This window comes from Boleophthalmus pectinirostris, unplaced genomic scaffold (genome assembly GCF_026225935.1).
Source record: "Boleophthalmus pectinirostris isolate CB_2022bp ecotype Guang Dong unplaced genomic scaffold, ASM2622593v1 HiC_scaffold_10, whole genome shotgun sequence".
NCBI lineage: Eukaryota > Metazoa > Chordata > Actinopteri > Gobiiformes > Gobiidae > Boleophthalmus > Boleophthalmus pectinirostris.
In genome coordinates this window covers 17,800,199-17,818,566 of record NW_026570971.1, presented here as the reverse complement: position 1 = coordinate 17,818,566, position 18,368 = coordinate 17,800,199, and the positions used below count along the sequence as shown (strand labels likewise).

General features: G+C 39.3%; 1 protein-coding gene across 2 annotated transcripts; it reads right to left on the bottom strand.

Moving 5' to 3' along the window:
- Positions 1-38: 38 nt before the first annotated feature.
- On the bottom strand, positions 39-2,804 carry gale (UDP-galactose-4-epimerase). 2 transcript variants are annotated; one of them, XM_020919835.2, is made up of 11 exons: positions 2,649-2,804; positions 2,054-2,189; positions 1,834-1,952; positions 1,641-1,754; positions 1,238-1,414; positions 1,057-1,170; positions 847-913; positions 679-764; positions 527-604; positions 323-437; positions 39-179 (listed from the first exon to the last, which is right to left on the bottom strand). In XM_020919835.2, the coding sequence occupies exons 2-11, from the start codon at positions 2,172-2,174 to the stop codon at positions 115-117; spliced, it is 1,056 nt and encodes a 351-aa protein (XP_020775494.1). In that variant the 5' UTR covers positions 2,175-2,189; positions 2,649-2,804; the 3' UTR covers positions 39-114. The 2 variants fall into 2 exon arrangements, with proteins under 2 accessions (XP_020775494.1, XP_020775495.1); XM_020919836.2 differs by having other exon boundaries at positions 1,834-1,949.
- Positions 2,805-18,368: the final 15,564 nt, after the last annotated feature.

Sequence of the window (18,368 nt, the reverse complement as noted above, 5' to 3'; positions counted from 1 at the left end):
TTTATGTCTAAAATAGCTAACTTTATGGATTTTATCTTAAAAAAAGAAAAAGAAAAAAAGAATGGTCATTTGTTTTCTCTTTCTTTCTGCTAAATCAAATGACAAAAGAAAAAATCAGGAGGCTGTGCCATTTGAAAATCCAGTGGGGTTCATGGACTGCCAGCGCCACAGGTCCTCACCTAAAAAAAAAAAGAAAGAAAAGAAAACAAACAAAGAAAACAAAGGTTATAGCATAAACCTGGAGTTAAAATGTTATCTTTTGGTGCAGAGAGCTTGGTGTAAGCCAACTCTGCATTAATATGATACTGGTTATATTTCTTACACATTCTCTCTAGGTCAAATTGAGCTTTCCATCCCAGCTCCTTTTCAGCCAGACGAGGGTCTGCATAGCAGGAAGCAATATCTCCACTTCTGCGTGGTGCAATCTTATATACAATCTGAAGAAAGTACACACACAATACTCAAAATAGCATTAGTAAAAGTCATTGAATGAAATGTGTATAATTTTTTTCCTAATATATTGTACCTCTTTTCCTGAAGCTTTTTCCATAGCTTTGACCATTTGAAGCACAGAGTAACCCATTCCTGTCCCCAAATTATAAACCTATGGGCAGAAACACTTATAAACAAGTCTTTCTAATAATAATAATATCATTACATGTCCTTTAAAAAACATACCTTACACCCACAATTATCCTTTAGCCTATTTAGAGCTGCTATGTGCCCTTTTGCAAGATCTACCACATGGATATAGTCTCGAACACCTGAACAGAAGAGAGAGAAAAGGTCTTTTTGAAAACCATGCTGACGTTCTGGGACTATCTTGTGCATAAGATAAAAACATACCAGTTCCATCCACGGTGTCATAGTCATTTCCAAACACATTAAGGCACTTTCTTCTTCCAATTGCAACCTATGATGTAGAGAAAAGCAGAAGCAAAACTATTACACAAAACACAGCATTTTTTTTTTACATTTAATTTATATACTGCTTTTCAAAACACTCAAAGATGTTGAAACATATTAGCATTTTGTGTGTGTGGAAAGAGATGGTACCTGTGCAACATATGGCAGAAGATTGTTCGGGATGCCCTGAGGATCCTCCCCAATAAGTCCTGAGGAATGTGCTCCAATTGGGTTAAAATACCGCAACAGCACAGCGTTCCAGCCCTGAGCGTAGTCAACAGTAAAAACCTCATTCATTTATACCTTTGTACATCCTTTTCTCTATTTTTACCTTCTCAGCTTTACAATGGTCCTTGATCATCTCTTCAATAAAGTACTTGGTTTTGCCATAAGGGTTGGTGCAGCCTCCCACAGGGTGCTCCTCATCTATAGGCAGATGCTGTGGATCTCCATACACTGTGGCTGAGCTGCTGAAGACCAGATTGTGTACGTTGTGAGCCTGCATCACCTAGCGCACATGCATACACAGACACATTTACAGTGAGCAGCCAGTTAGGGATCTCTCCAAAGCACACATCACCACGTTAGTACTTTAGCAACTGTTATTAGTCTACATGGCAACGATGTAACATGCAAACTGAATATATATTAAAAGGCAAGCAAAATAGTGAACAGAAACATCATGCTGAAGAATTTCATGCAGTGAACACCAGACAATACTAGTTTGAACTAACCTCCAGTAGGTTCATTGAGGCAGTGAGGTTGACCCTGTAGTACCGTAAAGGCTGCTCCACAGATTCTCCAACTGCCTTCAGGCCTGCAAAGTGCATCACAGCACTGAAAGAGTGCTGCAAAGAGATTTTGTACATAAGTTATTTTTCTATTTAAACATACACAATTATTATGGAAATTATTAAGACAGCGGACCTTTTTAAAAAGTTTCTCCAAACCAGGTCGGTCAAGAAGGTCCAGCTCATGAAATTCAATCCTGGTGTCCAAAAGCTTTTCAATCCGGTTAATGCTCTCTGGCATGCCCCTGTCCCCTTCTTTCCCAATAGGATGTGTACATAAGAGCGCAAGGAGAAATGAGAGGTTGTTTGTAATGATGACATCGCAATTCTATCATGTGATATGAAAAATATATTACCTCGTACTGCGTTACTGAAATTATCCACTACTACAGGAATGAATCCAGCTTCAATCAGCTCTACAACACAGTGACTGCCAATATAGCCCGCTCCACCAGTGACTAGAACCTTTTCTGACATTTTTATATCTGTTACCTTGAGAGTGACAAGACACAATATGAGAGTTTAGTTATTATTAGACAAAGTAAAGTAACTTTGATGGCTCTAAATATCCTACTGAAACACACCTTACACACGTCACCATACATTCATAACCTGTCGAGCCATTCTTTGAAATCACAATAGCCTCATATAACAATAGTAGTCTCTCCTCAGCCAAGTATTTTCATTTAAGGCTGCTGTTATCTCTGCAGTGATATCATCATTCAAACCGATAAAAAGCTTTATTAAAATGTTTCAAGGCTCGTATTAAATAATACACTGTTACTAGTTTATAATATATAGGGCTAGTTTATCATCTTGGATGATAGAAATGGCTAAATGTACAGTGTCATATGAAATAACCTACAACATTTTATTTAGGTGGCTATGTTACTACAGCATTATCAGTTAACAGGTAAATAAATTACATTGCTGTAGTCTAAGTGTCCTTACCAAAAAGCACGATGAAAGAAGTTAATTTTCCGGATATTGTGGATAGTAGTGTACGCGATAAGGTTTAAAAACCTGTTAGTCCTCAAGTGAAGTTTTCCACTCTATGCTCTTTGCTTCAAACATTGCAGTACTTCCCGTATAAAGTGGAGATTGTCCTGGTTGTGCATCCGTATTTGTATTTCCTGTAGAGGGACTTTCAAAGTTAAAGTGTGAAACAAACCCTACTGCAAATAACTACATCATTAAGAGTAGACCAAAAGTATGGCTGGATTTCTTTAAAATCAATGATTTATTAAAGTAAAAATGAGATATAAATCTGCAAGTGCCTTTAAAAATATAAAATGTTGTTGGATTTTAAAATATTTACCGGAACATACTGTTGTATAACCGAGCATCTCACAGATCAGCAGGGTTTGTACTACGTGGACGTCTGACGTCAGTCTAGGATCAAGCCACGCCTTCATCACACATTTCAACAGAGGGATCATTGTGAGGATGGCCTAATGTAAAGGAAGGACATTTTAATGCACATTTGAACATTACTATAAATTCAGTAGCTTAGCCTGTAGTATACACACTCTATAGGCACACAGTGTGAACTTTTGTGTACAGCTTTCATAAGTTTATAGGTCCAGATCTCAAAAAGACATAGACTAGGCTATTACTATGTCTACCAGTCAGTGATTTAGATTTATTTTTTCTTTTGGAATTATTTTTTGTGCATACATTTTAACTTCCTTTGTGCTACCCCATGTCCTGGATCATGGTTTCTATTTTAGACCTGTTTAGACCAATTAAGGCCTCCGCCTGACTTGATTTTGGTGGTGTTCAAAAATACAAACCTTTTCTTGCTTTAATATAATACATTTGAGAAACACTGCATAAATGTCACCATATCTGCTAATCCACATAGAGTGGAGTCCATAGGTAGATGTGGCCTATGTCAGTGGGCAAAACATATAATAAATAATGGGTACAAGTTGTTTTCCACATCACCTCTGGTCTCTGCCTCTGCCTAACAACCACAGCCCATGAGCCCTGTGAGGGGGAGTGTGAGCAGTGTGCAAATGCAGAGAGACATGAGTGTGACCCAGATGAGGCCGGAGGAGGCCGAGTGCGCCACAGGGAAATGCCAAAGAGCCACAACCCACATGTGAGCGCCAGGCACAGGCTCCAAGTGGAGAGCTGCAGAAACTGACCAATGAGAACTCACACAAGCCCATTTCTGTAAACTCATATATTTTATAAGCTTATTCATTCACTGTTTAAGAGCTATCAGGTGCCAATACTATCAAAGGCCCCAGCGATTATCTTATTAGTGAGTCTTTTGACTGTTGTAGAGGCTTTTACAAGGTTTCCACGGCAACAATAAAAAAATCTAAAGCCTTAATTTAACTATCTTGACTTTAAACAGTCTGGATCACCACAGTTTATCCAAATGGGCTTTGCAGCTGACATATTTTAATAACAATTATACACCGACTCATTATAGTGTTATTATTTGTCATCTAAATGTCAGTAGCTTCACAAAAACACTTTCTGATGAATGTCTCCAGGGTCTGTGCCAGTAAATGGACATGCGGAGGTGGATCATTTGCACAAAGCACAAGAGATGGATGAAATCTGGAGATTACTTGGAGCACTGGTTTGAGGACATTTACCAGAGAGAAAAGCTGGTCGGCCCCAGGGGTAGAACTGTCATATTTAAGAGGAAGGATCAACAAAGATCATTAAGGATCAGGCAGGATTTGGAATTCAAAGAAAATGTAAATGCAGATACAGATACAGATATAAAGAAAAGCAGTAAAGCAGTATTTTTGCCAACAAGACACAACACAACTAAGCCCATTATAAATATTATGCAACTTTACACACCTTGTATATCAGTGGGTGAATTATTTATCTAGTTCATAACGTCATAGTCACATATTATTATGTGAGCCACTTAACATTGGTAGATGATGAGTGAGTTGTCAAATTTGTGTTTTTAGAAAATGTTAAATGCTGATTTTAGAACACATTGAAGGTAATACTATCTCCACAACTACATTAAACTAGACCTGATGGCTGACACCTCATGCGTCACAAGTCTATGCTGAATTGAATTTGTTGAAAAGTGAGTAGCTGGGAGCACACGAGGGTGTGGCCGTCATCCCTGGATCTCCATCTGAGTCCCTTCATCTCTCTCTCTACCTGAGTGCCATTTAATCCTCCCCTCATCCTCGGCTCCCAGCTGCCTCCGTCTCAATAGCGCGCTGCATTAACACTGAGGAACTTTCCCCTGCTGCCTGTTAGTCAAAGCTGATTGGAGATTACAGGCCTGCGGCGAAACACAGCTCCTCCATCTCATCTCAAGTCACTTCCCCAGACCCTTATCGGCCTTATCTCTTGCCCATGTAGCCATTTTTCTTTATCTTATTAATCCTAAATCTCCTCCATTTCAATGTCATCATCCTTCACCTGCCATTACGCTTTGGCCCCATTCAGAGCATTTTAAGTGTGTCTGAATGAGAGCAAGAGAAGAAAGGCTTCTGATGCTGAGGGGAGCCAGGATGATGTCATGGGGGCATTTGTCCTCCTGGTGTGGAGGCTTCCCTTCCTCTGCTAATTACCTTGTACAAACTCGAATCTGATATGGCGGATATGAGGCCCAAATACAATTATTGTGGGCTAACAAAGAGATATTGAGATCCAGGGAACGAGACCGCTAGTGAGATAGCACGGACACATACACATGCACTCTCACACACACGCTCACACACACACACACACACACACACACACACACACACACACACACACACACACACACACACACACACACACACACACGCTCGCAAACACAACCACTTGTCCTTCCCCTCCATTCCCTCAGATAGGCTAATGTTATTACCAGGGTAATTATGCTCATTAGAGCCAGCAGCTGTAGAGAGGCCAGTACTGGCTGTACAGCCTCCACCCCAAACCTCAGCTCTCACATCTCTTTGTCTCACTATAGCTCACATCTGATGCTCTTGTTTTCTACTTTTTAGAGAGAAAGCATTCGCAAATATTGTAGAAATCATTGAATTTGCAGGTGATGGCTTTTTATTGTTATTATTTTCACAAGACAAAACTTGCTCCCAGTCAAAGTAAGAGCCTAGCCAGTACAACCATTGTGTGCTAAGCCAAAAGTTGAAGGTTGTTGTGTTACCTTCTGTTCAGAACACAAGAGGGCACTGTTTAGTCAGTGACCACTTGCAGTAGCTTTGCAAAAGTCGACACTCAGTGGTGGGCCCCTGGTTTAGTCGCCGCAAGGTTTGTGTGGCTAAATCATTGATTATTTATTTATTTATTTTGGGGGAAAATGTCTTTACCTGCCCTATGGATGTGATAGCCCCCACATAACTCTCATGGTCCAGCCCAAAAAGTAGCGTTTGTTTCTGGAGGAAACAACCATGAAAATGACTCCCTTCAGACCTTCCTGCCTCATACTCGTCAACATTTTTACACAGAAATTATGAGATCAACCAGTGAGCTTTACACACGGCTGTCCCTTTTCTCTGGGAAATTGCTTCCTCTTTTATTACGTGGGGTTGATGCGGACAGTAGGTAACCTGTACACAGCAAAGCCCTGCATCAGGCGCTAAATGTCATGCATAGCTTGTTTTTATTGGCTGATACGGCCTGTTGTGCCCTTCTCCTTTTCCTGGAAGCTATTGTTAAAGAGATGGTTGTTAATGCTGCTGACCAGATGGGCTCTTCTCCCCGCAGCCCTCACTAAGGCTGTTTACCATGCGCGGGGCTGTGGAAAACAGGTGAGACGAGCGCCGGTGTCTGAACCAATCAGAGCGCAGCAGATGTCTGGCCCCATCCTGTAAACCTTTATTTGGCATTTCATTTTGGTTCAGGGGATGGAATGTAATAACACTGAATCAATGTGAATTCTGGCCTATTTATTATAGCCTATATGTGGCTATTAAAGAGGAGTAGGAGCCATCACAATTTTCTATCATCATGCTGCCATTTCAGAATAGTGTGTTTTGATGCAGTAGAAACATACTTGATGAACTATAATAATTACCTCTATTGTCAAGCCAATATGACTTTTGAAAATGTTCTCTTGTGATCAAATGTTTCTACTATTGGTTCGGCAAACACTGGACATTCCTTTCACTTTCCAGGGCAGGCCATCTTGAAATTCTGCAATTTGGTATCATGGCAACAGCAAGGTTTAAAGCGGGCCTGGGATGGTTGAGGAGGACTCTTTTAAAGCTCAGAATCAATCTGGCCTAATGGATGACCAGTGGCTAGCATGCACGTATGGATTAGTTTGTCCGGAGCACCTGTCCCTGCTCTGTCAACAGGGGATCAGGTTACTGGCTACATATTCACCAGACTAAATCAACTTCCTCTGATTGACACCAAGGTTTCTTTTTTCACACATTTCACATATACGTAAATGTAAAATGTATTTTCAAAATAATTATGAAATTTATGGCACATATTTACACAGCATTATCCCACCTGTCTCCCAGAATGAAAATAAATGGCGCAAAATGAAGCCCCTTAGGTTGATTATGGAGTTAAGCTGGCGGAGCAGACCAGTGGAGCATGACCAAGGCCAGGCTTAACAAGAGCAGCCAGCTTCTGAACCACAACTGGGAATCAGACAGAATCAAGAGAAAAGACCTGTGCGCCTAAAGAGATTTAAAGATTATTTTATTATGAAAAAGCAAGCTGTTCTCTTCTGTCCTTGCACACTACCTGGATATTTCATTATTTTCTAAATCAGTATTTGAAAATAAAACAAAACAATTAAGCCAATTTGCTTAATATCTGGACTGAATAAAAAGTCTTGTCCCCAATCATTCACAATCATTAAATGTTTCAAATTCGCAAAAATATGGCCTTTTTCTTTCTCAGTGAACACTGAATGATAATTATGCTGATAATGATCTCCTTTACTTTTATAACAGCAGGTCTGCAGCAACATTAGTTGAGATAGATACAAACATTTTATATAAATTAAATGACTTATTGCTCTTTCAGATGTCATCTTTATTCTGGACTCATGGTCCATTTTTAAAACAGACAAGGACAGTAACAATACAAAACAACAAACATTTATGTTTTTAAAAGACAATCACACCAGTGTCTCCACATGTTGGACTGATCTTATTGCACTGAATCTTATATTTGTGAGTGACATTATTATTTCATTGTCCGATTTGTTCAGCTTGCAAATAAAACTGTACATTAAAATTCTTAGTGCAGTTTGCAAAGTGTTCACTCATCACCTGTATTTTAAATTCTCTGTATAATGTGAACATTATGACACTGGAGTTGGATTGTCATACTAGTTCAGTGTGCAGTTGATGTTGATATAGACCTTTTGGGTTTATATCAACGACTTAAGGAGGTGACTGGAGATAACTGGAGCCAAAAGTGAAGTGGAATATAATGCCATTTCAACAAAATTTGTACCATGGAAATCCACAATTGTTGCTTACTTTTTGTTATATTTTAAATCCTTTGCATTTCAATCTGATATGAGTTAACTGTTGAAAATGTTTTTGGACTACTTCATTGTTACCCCCAGCTGCCTCCATTCAGACATTTTGAACATTCTGATGACATTTTAAAGGGTCTATAAACTCCATCATTTCACTGTCATTTGCTCCATTCCTCTGAACACCCACACTGCTACACTATACCCCACATCTGAATGCGTGATGGATGACCCAAAGTGATAGACTCAGCCTTTATTTTGTCTTTTATTTGGGACACCTTCTATCTGATGCATTCTGTCCCTGTCCCACCCCCACCACCAGCTGCCTGTGACCCCTCAGCACAAGCCGGCCTCTGCCTGCCATGTGCTGGGAGCCAAAGGGCTCCACCTATTGCTCATCCCAAAAGAACCCCACCATCTCCTGCCCTGCGCGCTGAATCACAATCAATCCCGGGGCAGACAGAGATGGATTGGGATGGCCACGACCCTGTAGCCTTCATAAGGGGGGGTCCCAGCCTCCCAAAGCACTGCTGTCACTGGCACATAATAGAGGTTTAGGACAGGCGAGGGGGTCAAGTCTGCAGCCCCTGGAAGGAAGTCATCTCAAACCAATGGAGGAATATTCTTTTCTCTTTAACTATTGTCGCAGCAATGACAGAAACAAGATATCTGGAAGCAAAAGTCACTCAAGATGAAATACTTAATACTTCAAAGTTAATATAATACAGATGGAATAAGATCTTGTCCTGCAAGATTCTGTACACTTCTGGAAATCAAACTCAAAATGTAAACCAAGTTATATGTGCTTAAGACGAAAAAGAGTTCATTTTGTTGAGTTACACCTCATAAGAAGCTGTAGTTCCAAAAAGCAGTGTGGCAATGACAGCTAAACTATTACACATAAATCAAAATTGTGACTTGATGAGCTGCATAATTTATTTCTTATAAATTGTGTCAAAATCTGATCTTGTTCTCCTGGACCCGATCTCATGTTTTGTCTCATCACTATAAAATAATAATATAATAAAAGCTGCTCTGTTGCGTTTTTGGTCCACAGGTCGTCTGCTCACTCCTCTCTGAGAATAATAGTCTTGACATTCTGCCTCCTATCATCATGTGCTGCCTGTTTGAAGGGCGCCAGTCTAGTGTTTTCTGATTTACTCCACAGCAGACAGAGTGATTGCATCATTCACATGGGCATTGACAACAAATATCATTCATAGATGTAAAAGTCCCCACAATGCCGTAACAGGATGATTTGGAGTGAAAGATCTTATTCTGCATTCAGCGCCATGGACTGAAGGAGGATCATTCACATGTAGATGTATCCTCCTGGAAGTGGCTCCACTATACAATTTCCATTTAGATCAGGTGTATACACAAATAAAGAAAGGGCAGTGGGTGCTTCATTTGATTAACTAATCATAGTCTTTGTAATTCCCCTCAGAGCGTCTGAAGACCAGTGTGGACTTGGGTCTGCTGATTAGCCCATGCGTGATTGCAGTGAATATAGCACAAATCATCACTGCTCGACTCCGTATACTACACAGTGGCTTTGATTAAACAGCCGATTAAGGCATACAGCATTTCATGTCTTTAATCCTTTTTCTCTCTGCACGCAGACAGTCCCAGACCACTGCAAGAATCAGAGTGGGAGGTAATGAGCTCTTTACTGCTCCCTGGGGTGGGGATGCAGGTTGTTGGCAACCAGTTCAAGCTATACATTCTGATCTAACTACCTTTAGTTAGAGCCGTGAATTTACAATGGGGGATATATTATGCCCAATAGGTATTATTTTACTCACTCAGGCTTTATAAAACGGGTAATAGCAGAAAAGATCTATGCTATGAGACTTCCCTTTGGTCTCTCAGATATGAGTGAAAGTGTAGGGTGTAGACGTAGGGCTAGTTACTATGCGACCTACCCAAAAAAGAAGCTGAAGTTGCAGGGTTTTGGGGTATAGCTTTGTTTTGTATAGAGCTACAATTGTTTTTGTGTTGAACTCTTTGCTTTTGAGTTTTTGTATTTTGAATTCTCACTGTTTTGCTTTTATTTTTTTATGTTTTTTGTTAACTTCTTAGAACACAAAAAAATAGTGAATATTTAAATTTAAAAAAAGAAGTCGGTTCCCAACTCACGGGACAAATGTAAAATCCCTGCCCAAGTGGGACGCAGGGTGGAATAATACACTTTTGTGGCACAAGTGAGAAAGCCTGTGCTCTGAAGGCTGTTGACAAACCAAACAAAGCACTCGTCCGGCTCACGATGCCCAAGTGCTCCAAGCCTCTTCTCCTCCAGGCTCTTGATGAACTACACTGCATCACAAGGCCTTATAGAAAACTCCACAGCTCCTCTCTGCCACTGATCTCTTTTGATACTGCTCATTATGCAAACTGCTCCCAACTCCTGCTGCATAATTAGCGCTTAATTAATTTGAGTGAAATCTTTCATCTGTCTGTGTCCGGCCAGCTCCTTCCTTCCATTTACAACATGATATTAATTTCAGAGGGGGGAATGGTAGCGCTGCTGATGAAAAGGCCGATATAATTAATCAAGTAGGGTATCGTTTTCCTTCATTTTTGCAGGAATAGTAATAAGTGCGATGAGCGGAGTCTGATTAACCCTATTATGCGGCCTAATTAGGGTGATCATTTAATAATCAAGGAAGCAGCGCAATTATCAAAGAATGCAAATCATGCCAACTAATGAAGAGTGGACCAATCCAGGGATGTCTTTGTTTTGGAAAATTTGACATTCCTATATCAAAGGTCAGGAAAAGGCAGTTTGCTTATTGCACTCACGTTAAAGATGTACTTCAATAGTAGAAAAACTAAAATGCAATTGAAGTGAATAGAGTTGAGCGTTTGGTTGGTAATAGGTTGAGTTTACATTAAAGCAACATTTAAGAATCCCTATAGTTGGAGAACAGATCAGATTTATGGTATAATAAGATTGCAGATTTTGTGACTTGGTTTGCGTTCAATAACTGTTTTTCAGATTTTGTATTCATATGAAACAAATTCTACTGTGAATCTTCTCTGTCAGTGAAATTATGTTTTTGTAAAAGCTTCAGAAAGTGGTGCCAATATTCAACTCTAGATATGTGATTGTTGGTCTGTTGAAATGAAAGATTATGAGATTAATATTAAATGGCAAATCTGTGGAACCAGTTTGGATATTTCTTCACAAAACATCTAGTGTTACATACCCTATCATCCATTAAACATCATCAAATTCCATTGGAAATTGTGACTTGGACTTGAGTCAGACTTGTGTCACTATTTCTAGGACTTGGGGATTGACTTGGTAAAATGGACTTGGGACATGACTCGAACTTGAGAAGACTTTAGATGCACTTTTAAATCTGAATTCTTTCTATTCTGACTGTAATGATTCACACAGTCAGGAAGAAAAATTTGCATTTCTACAACTCTTATATACTCTATAAATACTCATATATAAATATACTATGATTTTATAAGTACAATTTATCTTAAAAGTCATATAAACTGCAAAAATCTAAGCTACATTTGGTACTTTGGTTTAAAGACTTGAAGCTCAAATCAGACAACTTTGACTTGACATGGACTTATGGGTCAGTGACTTGAGACTTGACTTGGACTTGCCTGTATTTGACTTGGGACTTGACTCGGACTTGAGGTCAAAGACTTGAGACTTGCAAAATGATGACTTGGTCCCGCCTCTGTCAAATTCTACCAGTTTCCAATACAATCAGTAGCAGTGGCTGTTTGTTGACTGTGTAACAAAGTCAGTGCTGGTATAATTTCAGGACCATGGACAGCAAACAGTATGTCCACAACAAAAATGATGCTTCTACAAATCTGAAGTTGAATGAAAATACTATTGATGAGTGTTCCTGTGTTTTCCCTTAGAAGATTGTGTGATTTACGCTGACTGATATTTTAAAGGAGAGATTGAGCAGCATTGCGGGATTAAAGATAGGGCTCATTAGGTTTGCCACAGGCCATTTTTCTTCCCATTGATGAAACAACTGATGTCTCCGCTTCCATCAAGATAGCACTGACCTCATCCACAGCCTCTTATGAGCATGATTTAATTTTTTCTTACTTGGAGATGTGTATCTAGGGTTCTGTAATTCCACAAACATGCAACAAAAAATATATTGAAGTACTAATGTGTAACAAATTATACTTTTAGATTTTGTCATGGTTTCATTTGATTATATTCCAATCAATGCTGGCCTAAAACTACAAACTACTACCATATAATATCCTCCTAAGACCTGGCCCATTTATTTGTGTCCTTTACAGTGGACATTGAGTTAACCAGTTGATCTTTTGAGTGTTTTGAGATTTTTTAGACTCTTAATCGGGAGACAAGGTTCCTCTGCTCTCAAGTAAGTCTCAAGTCTTTGACTTCAAGTCCGAGTCAAGTCCCAAATCAAATACAGGCAAGTCCAATTTGAGTCTCAAGCCTCTGGCCTCTGGCCCATAAGTCCAAGTCGTCTGCTTTGAGCTTCAGGTCATTTCAAGTATTTAAAGCAAATGTATCTTAGATTTTTGCAGATTATATGATTTTTAAAGTACATTGTACATTGAATATTTATACAAGAATTTTATATTTATATAAGAAATGTCTTGTCAAGATCTTACTGTGAATTATTATGATCAGAATAGAAAGAATTCAGACTTGAAAGTGCTAAATAACAATTATTTTGTCATGAAGGGTCATGTTCTTTGTAGTTCTTTGTAGTTCTCTCTGTTTTACTTTATTGTACTGTATATTACTGTTGTACAGTATATTACTGTTGTACATTTGAGGATACCACATCACAGTACTTCAGTTACATCCAAAGTAAAAAAACAGAAGTGGGAGGGACATGTTCCAGTTTGTCCCTGTAAAATTGAGCGCCGTATTTATCAACTGTAAAGAGTTTTCTCTTTACAATATTTTCTAAAAAAAATGTATTTTTTTTTAACAGAAGCATCAAGTCTTCTCATTTCACAGGCCTCAAGTCCAAGTCAAGTCCCAAGCCTTAGTCCATTTTATCAAGTCAACTTCTAGAAATAATGATTCAAGTCTGACTTAAGTCCAAGTCAGAACTGCAAGTCCCCCTCTCTGCTATCTTGTCCAGAATAAAAAATGAACTCAATAGGAGCTAGTTTGTGGCTGCAATATGAAAAAAAAATAAAATAAATTAAAAGGGAGTCTAAAAACATTTTGAGGCGACTGTAGAAGCTTGTCAGAGATGTTAGTCATAAAAATTTTTGTTTTTGTTAGGTTAACTTCACATGGCTTTAACATCAAAATGTCCCCAGTGTCCATTACAGAGGACATGTTACAAAACTAAAAATAAAAATAAAATGAACAAAATCTAAATGTTAACATGTTCATTTACCTCCAAATAGAGAGAAAATCACAACAAAATACATATTGCAATACACTTTCAGAATATATTAGGCTAACCTTTAGTTCTAATCATTTGTGATAATGCAGAGTTGTTATGTCTGTTGCTTAAAATGTTGTTGCACTAAATGGCAGCCCAGCCTGTGTACTATCTTGTCTGTATACTGTACTTGCCTGTTCCATTTGTATCTCAGGCTGTGTGCATGTGTGTCTATGAGAATGAATGAATGTACCTCAATTTACCGCTCTTCACCCCCATAGTGCAGCTGTGCCTCGGAGAACTCTCGTCAAGTAATTGAATGAGCAGGACCAGTGGGGGAAACCTGTAGCGGCCAATGTGGTAGCCCGCTGCTCTTATTAACAGTAATACGGCATCCGCTCCTGCTTTTCCCCCTGCCGGATACGTGCTCATGAATACAGAAATGAATGTGATGGACGTCAGAGGTGAGCGCAGGAGGGGGAAGAGACAGACCACAGCCGTTTTAATCAGCCTTTAGATAGAACAATCACTTTATCCACCTCGGCAGCCCCCAGAGGTGAATGAGTGTTTAACATTCCAGGGCATGCTTTCTCACAGAGGACCCCGCCCCAAAAACAACCAACGGACTGCAGAGATGACGAAGAGATGCTCTGATGTTTTTGATGAGTAAATTAGAGCTAACCGTGCCCCAGGGACCAAAGGCACTGGAATACAGAAGCACCATAGATCACCAAAGAAGGCATTTAGATGTAATGTGCCTTTGAAGCCACTGATCTGTTTATAGACCTATGACATAAGGAGGAAAAAGGACAAGGTGGATATACAAATGGAAATGTGATTATTCTCATCATGTTTTTTCAAATCGATCCTCAGTCAGCTCATGCGAATGCACTGTCTTTGTAAAATGTGTGACAACAGCTTGTATGCAAATGCCATATCATGCAAATCAATTGTTAAATAAAACTTTGGGGAGAAATATTAAAAAGTTTCAACTTGTAAAAAAACATAATGATTTATACTCATCACTCAGGTTGTTTCATAAACTAACCCCTCTAAGAGAAATACAATCACTTTTTTTTCTTAGTTCTTATCTTCATTTATGTTTTGTTATGTTTTGAAAGCTGTGCAATGAATGAATTATGCCTTAAATTTTGTTTGTTTTCATTCATATTTTGTCTCTTATATGTACAGTTGTAAATGCAAACTTGTTGTTCATGCGCTGCTATCTTTCTATCTTTTCTTTCTTGGAATTCTGTTATTGTTTAAGTTTAATAGGGTTTGGTACTTTTGCTTTAGCTTGGACCCTTTGTGTCATGATCCATGTAGTTGTGGTCTGTTGTTTTTGTTTTGTAGTGCTGCAAATTGACCCAATAAAAAAAAAAGTTTCAACTTCTGTAATGTTTAAATGTCTTGTTTCTTGTGCTTCTTTTTCTGTATTTTCTTAATTTAATTTAAAACTTCCACTATTAAAACTTTAACTTTATGAAAAATATATTTGATGAGCGCACATTTCATTCCAAAATACCAAGCTCAGCCGCTATTGTCCTCAGGGGGACATTAAACTGACAATCAGGGCCGTCTGATGCTAACCTCTATTAGTCCCATCCCAGAGTTACTCCCACTCCCCTGGACAAATGCACTCTTAAAAGTACACTTTAAAGTCTAGACATCATGATCAGGGCCAAACAGCTATTTTAACCACGTGGCAGTCTGAGCCCCCTCTCTTCTACGCAGCTGCTTTTATGTGCAGATTTAGGCTAAATACTGTCTCTACATTAAAATCTGATATGGTTATATATATACATGTGTGTGGGTGGTGGTTTTTGTGTTGTTGTTTTTTTTTACCCAAATTTGATCCAAGAACACTGAAAATACATAAATAACAAAACAAGATCAACTGAAGTAGTCGACACTGAAGTTTAGAAATGTAACAATAACCAAAACATTGTGATATCGTATCATCAAAGTCTCACAATATATCGAATCACAAGTTCCTTTGCTTAAATGCATGGTTTTATAGTAGCAACAGCTTATAAACATCGGAAACTACATATCCCATAATTCATTTCAGTCTAAACAACATGAAGAAATGTGTTTTTTACTTGAATTCTCTGGACTATGACGGAAATAATTCACACCAAAAAAAGAGTGTTGTATCTATAATTATATCAGCCTCTCCAAAATATCACAATAAATATCGTAACGTGAGATGTATATAGTGATAATATCATACCGAGATTTAGTAAGCAGAAATGTATATGTGACAACGATAGTGTCTAGTAAAGCACACTGTTAAACAAAAGTAATACAATGTGTATTTTTGTGGGCGTGTCATAAAATTTCATAAAACAGTTTACATATTTGCGTGTATGTGTATTTCATCATTACTCCATTGAACGTTAAACAAAATGCCTTGATTACATGGTGTTACTTTTGTCGTGTCTGACATTGTTCTCTTACTGGTGTGTGCTCACCCCAGGACAAAGGCTGAAGTCCCGTGTGTGCTGCGTCCACGGCCAGGCTGATTAAATCTGGGTCCCTTGCTGGCTCTCTCCATGGTGCTGAAAGAACCCTCTATCAGATTACAACCTGCCAAAATAGGACCTCGGCTAATCCATTACAATAATTGATTGACAGTGCATTCAAGGTGGACCTGTAGTGAACACCAATTACAGTCATGTCGTATTCCTCTTTAAAATTAGCGTTAGTTGTGAAAGCACATGGAGCCAATCAGTCATTTGGAAGTTTTATAGGAGGTGCTGCGTGTCTACAGCCGGGACAGAGGTCGTCTAATCACTGCATAATGACTAACTGCTCCACACGTCCCCCTGGTAACATGGTTAATATTTGACTCGAAGAGATTGGAAAAATCTCAGTATGGGATGCTTTGGGCATATTAAAACCCCACTCAAAAAAATAAAAATAAAAAATCTGAATATTCCATCCCGGAAGTTGATCCAAACAGATTAAAGAAATGTTTTGTTACTGTGTATTTTACATAGAGCACAGTAATAGCGTCAAATCTGTTGAAAATATTTATGTAGGTAAACTTATTGTAATCCTGATTATAAAAAAATGTCTATGTACTCAAATACTCCCGCAGTAAAATGACAATGCGGTGTAAAGAACAAGGTGGAATGGGGACAACATCTGAAATCCTATACGGGACATTGCCTACATGTTGGAGGCTGCAGAGGGGAACTTGCAGCTGTATGTTAATGAGGCGCCTATGCTTCCCATCAGCACAGGGCAGCACGCGCCACTGAGCAAACACACGCATGCGCAGCCACATCCACATTCAGGATACCGACCCACGCGTCCACGACGGAGAAAAGAGGAACTCGTTAAAATGCCATCAAAGCTTAAAGGTTCAACAAACCACGGCGCAGTGAGTGAACACGACGCAAAACAACCAAACAACTGCATTTAGCGGACTTTCTTTGGCCGAGCTAAGGAGGATGCTTTCAGTGCTTCAGCCTGAAATTTAAAACATAAACTAGTTTGAAATCAAACTTGTAACAAAAAATAAGTTCCACAAACAAGACATCAAACCCTTGAAATAGTCCAATCCGGCCTACTCAGTGTGTAGACTAAATAACGGTGTGCTGCCGGCAGGTGAGGAGGCACCGAAACACAGAGGCCTATTCAAAAGAGGGGCAGGCCTGCGGCTCAGCTCCGATTGTGTAATTATTTGACTTGGTCATACTGCAGCTTTATGCAAATGAGAGGAACAATGTACGACGATGGAGATTAATTCCTCCCTGGTCTGCGGCTGAAAGGAGAATGCACCCTCTGCAAAGAGGCACAGTGCAGCCTATACATTACACTTTCACCCAAAATCAGACGACTAAAAATGGTTGTGTACAGAAATGAAACTAAAGAAAAACGAGATAGACTACTTCAAACCAAACCAAACCAAACCAAAGAAAGAGTTATTCAAACAAACACAAACTTTGTACTTCTAACACTAAATATAAAAGTGTAGTCTATAGGCTGTGTGAGTGCTTGTTTGTCAACACTGAAATAGCATAACTTTATTTATTCATTCAATATCCTCAAATTGGGTGGCGGGGAAAGTCCAAGATTTTGCGTTTCAGGGCGATGCTCTTCTTTGTCTGGAGCACTGATTCCACTCAGTGCGCGTGTCGCGGTGGACCAGATTGTCCAGTCCTGTGTCACAGTTAAGAGGTCAATTTGCCTTTCAAACAAAAAAAGGACAGGGATCCCCACGCTGGGGCAGACGTGGCCATTGTGCACAAAGGCCAGAGGGCTCTCTTATTACTTATGTATGCACCGAGATGTCTGATTTATATGTCGAGTTAAACTACCGAGACAGACACGTGCCCTAAAATAAAGAAGCACTCCCTCTATCATGTTTACTTTAGACGCCATAAAATAAAACAAACAGTAGGCAGTAAGTGGGGAGAAGCGGTGAGCTGAGCGTAAAAAGTTGTGCGTAAAGAGCCAGAATAAACAACTGTGGAACGAAGGAGGCATCTATAATCACTAAAATGAAAAAAGAAAGACAAAAACAAGCACAATGCACAAATTGTTATGAAGAGGTGTGACCCAGTACATTGTGCTGCTAAAAATATTCACACTCAAATAAATAAATATCTAATAGAAAATATGAACTATCTTCTAATTCTAAAGTTGTAGTAGTGACACACATTTTCTTTTGGCAGCAACGGGGCCCCCAGAAGAGAGCCACAAAGCCGTGGCACGTGTGCATTTGTATAGGGGCCCATCAGACCGTAAAAAGGAGGGTCCCGGCGTGTGCCTCTGACGGGGAGGGGCTAGGCGCACACATTAATGTAATAAACCGCCAGTGCATCTGCTAAGCTATCTGCACATCCTCCA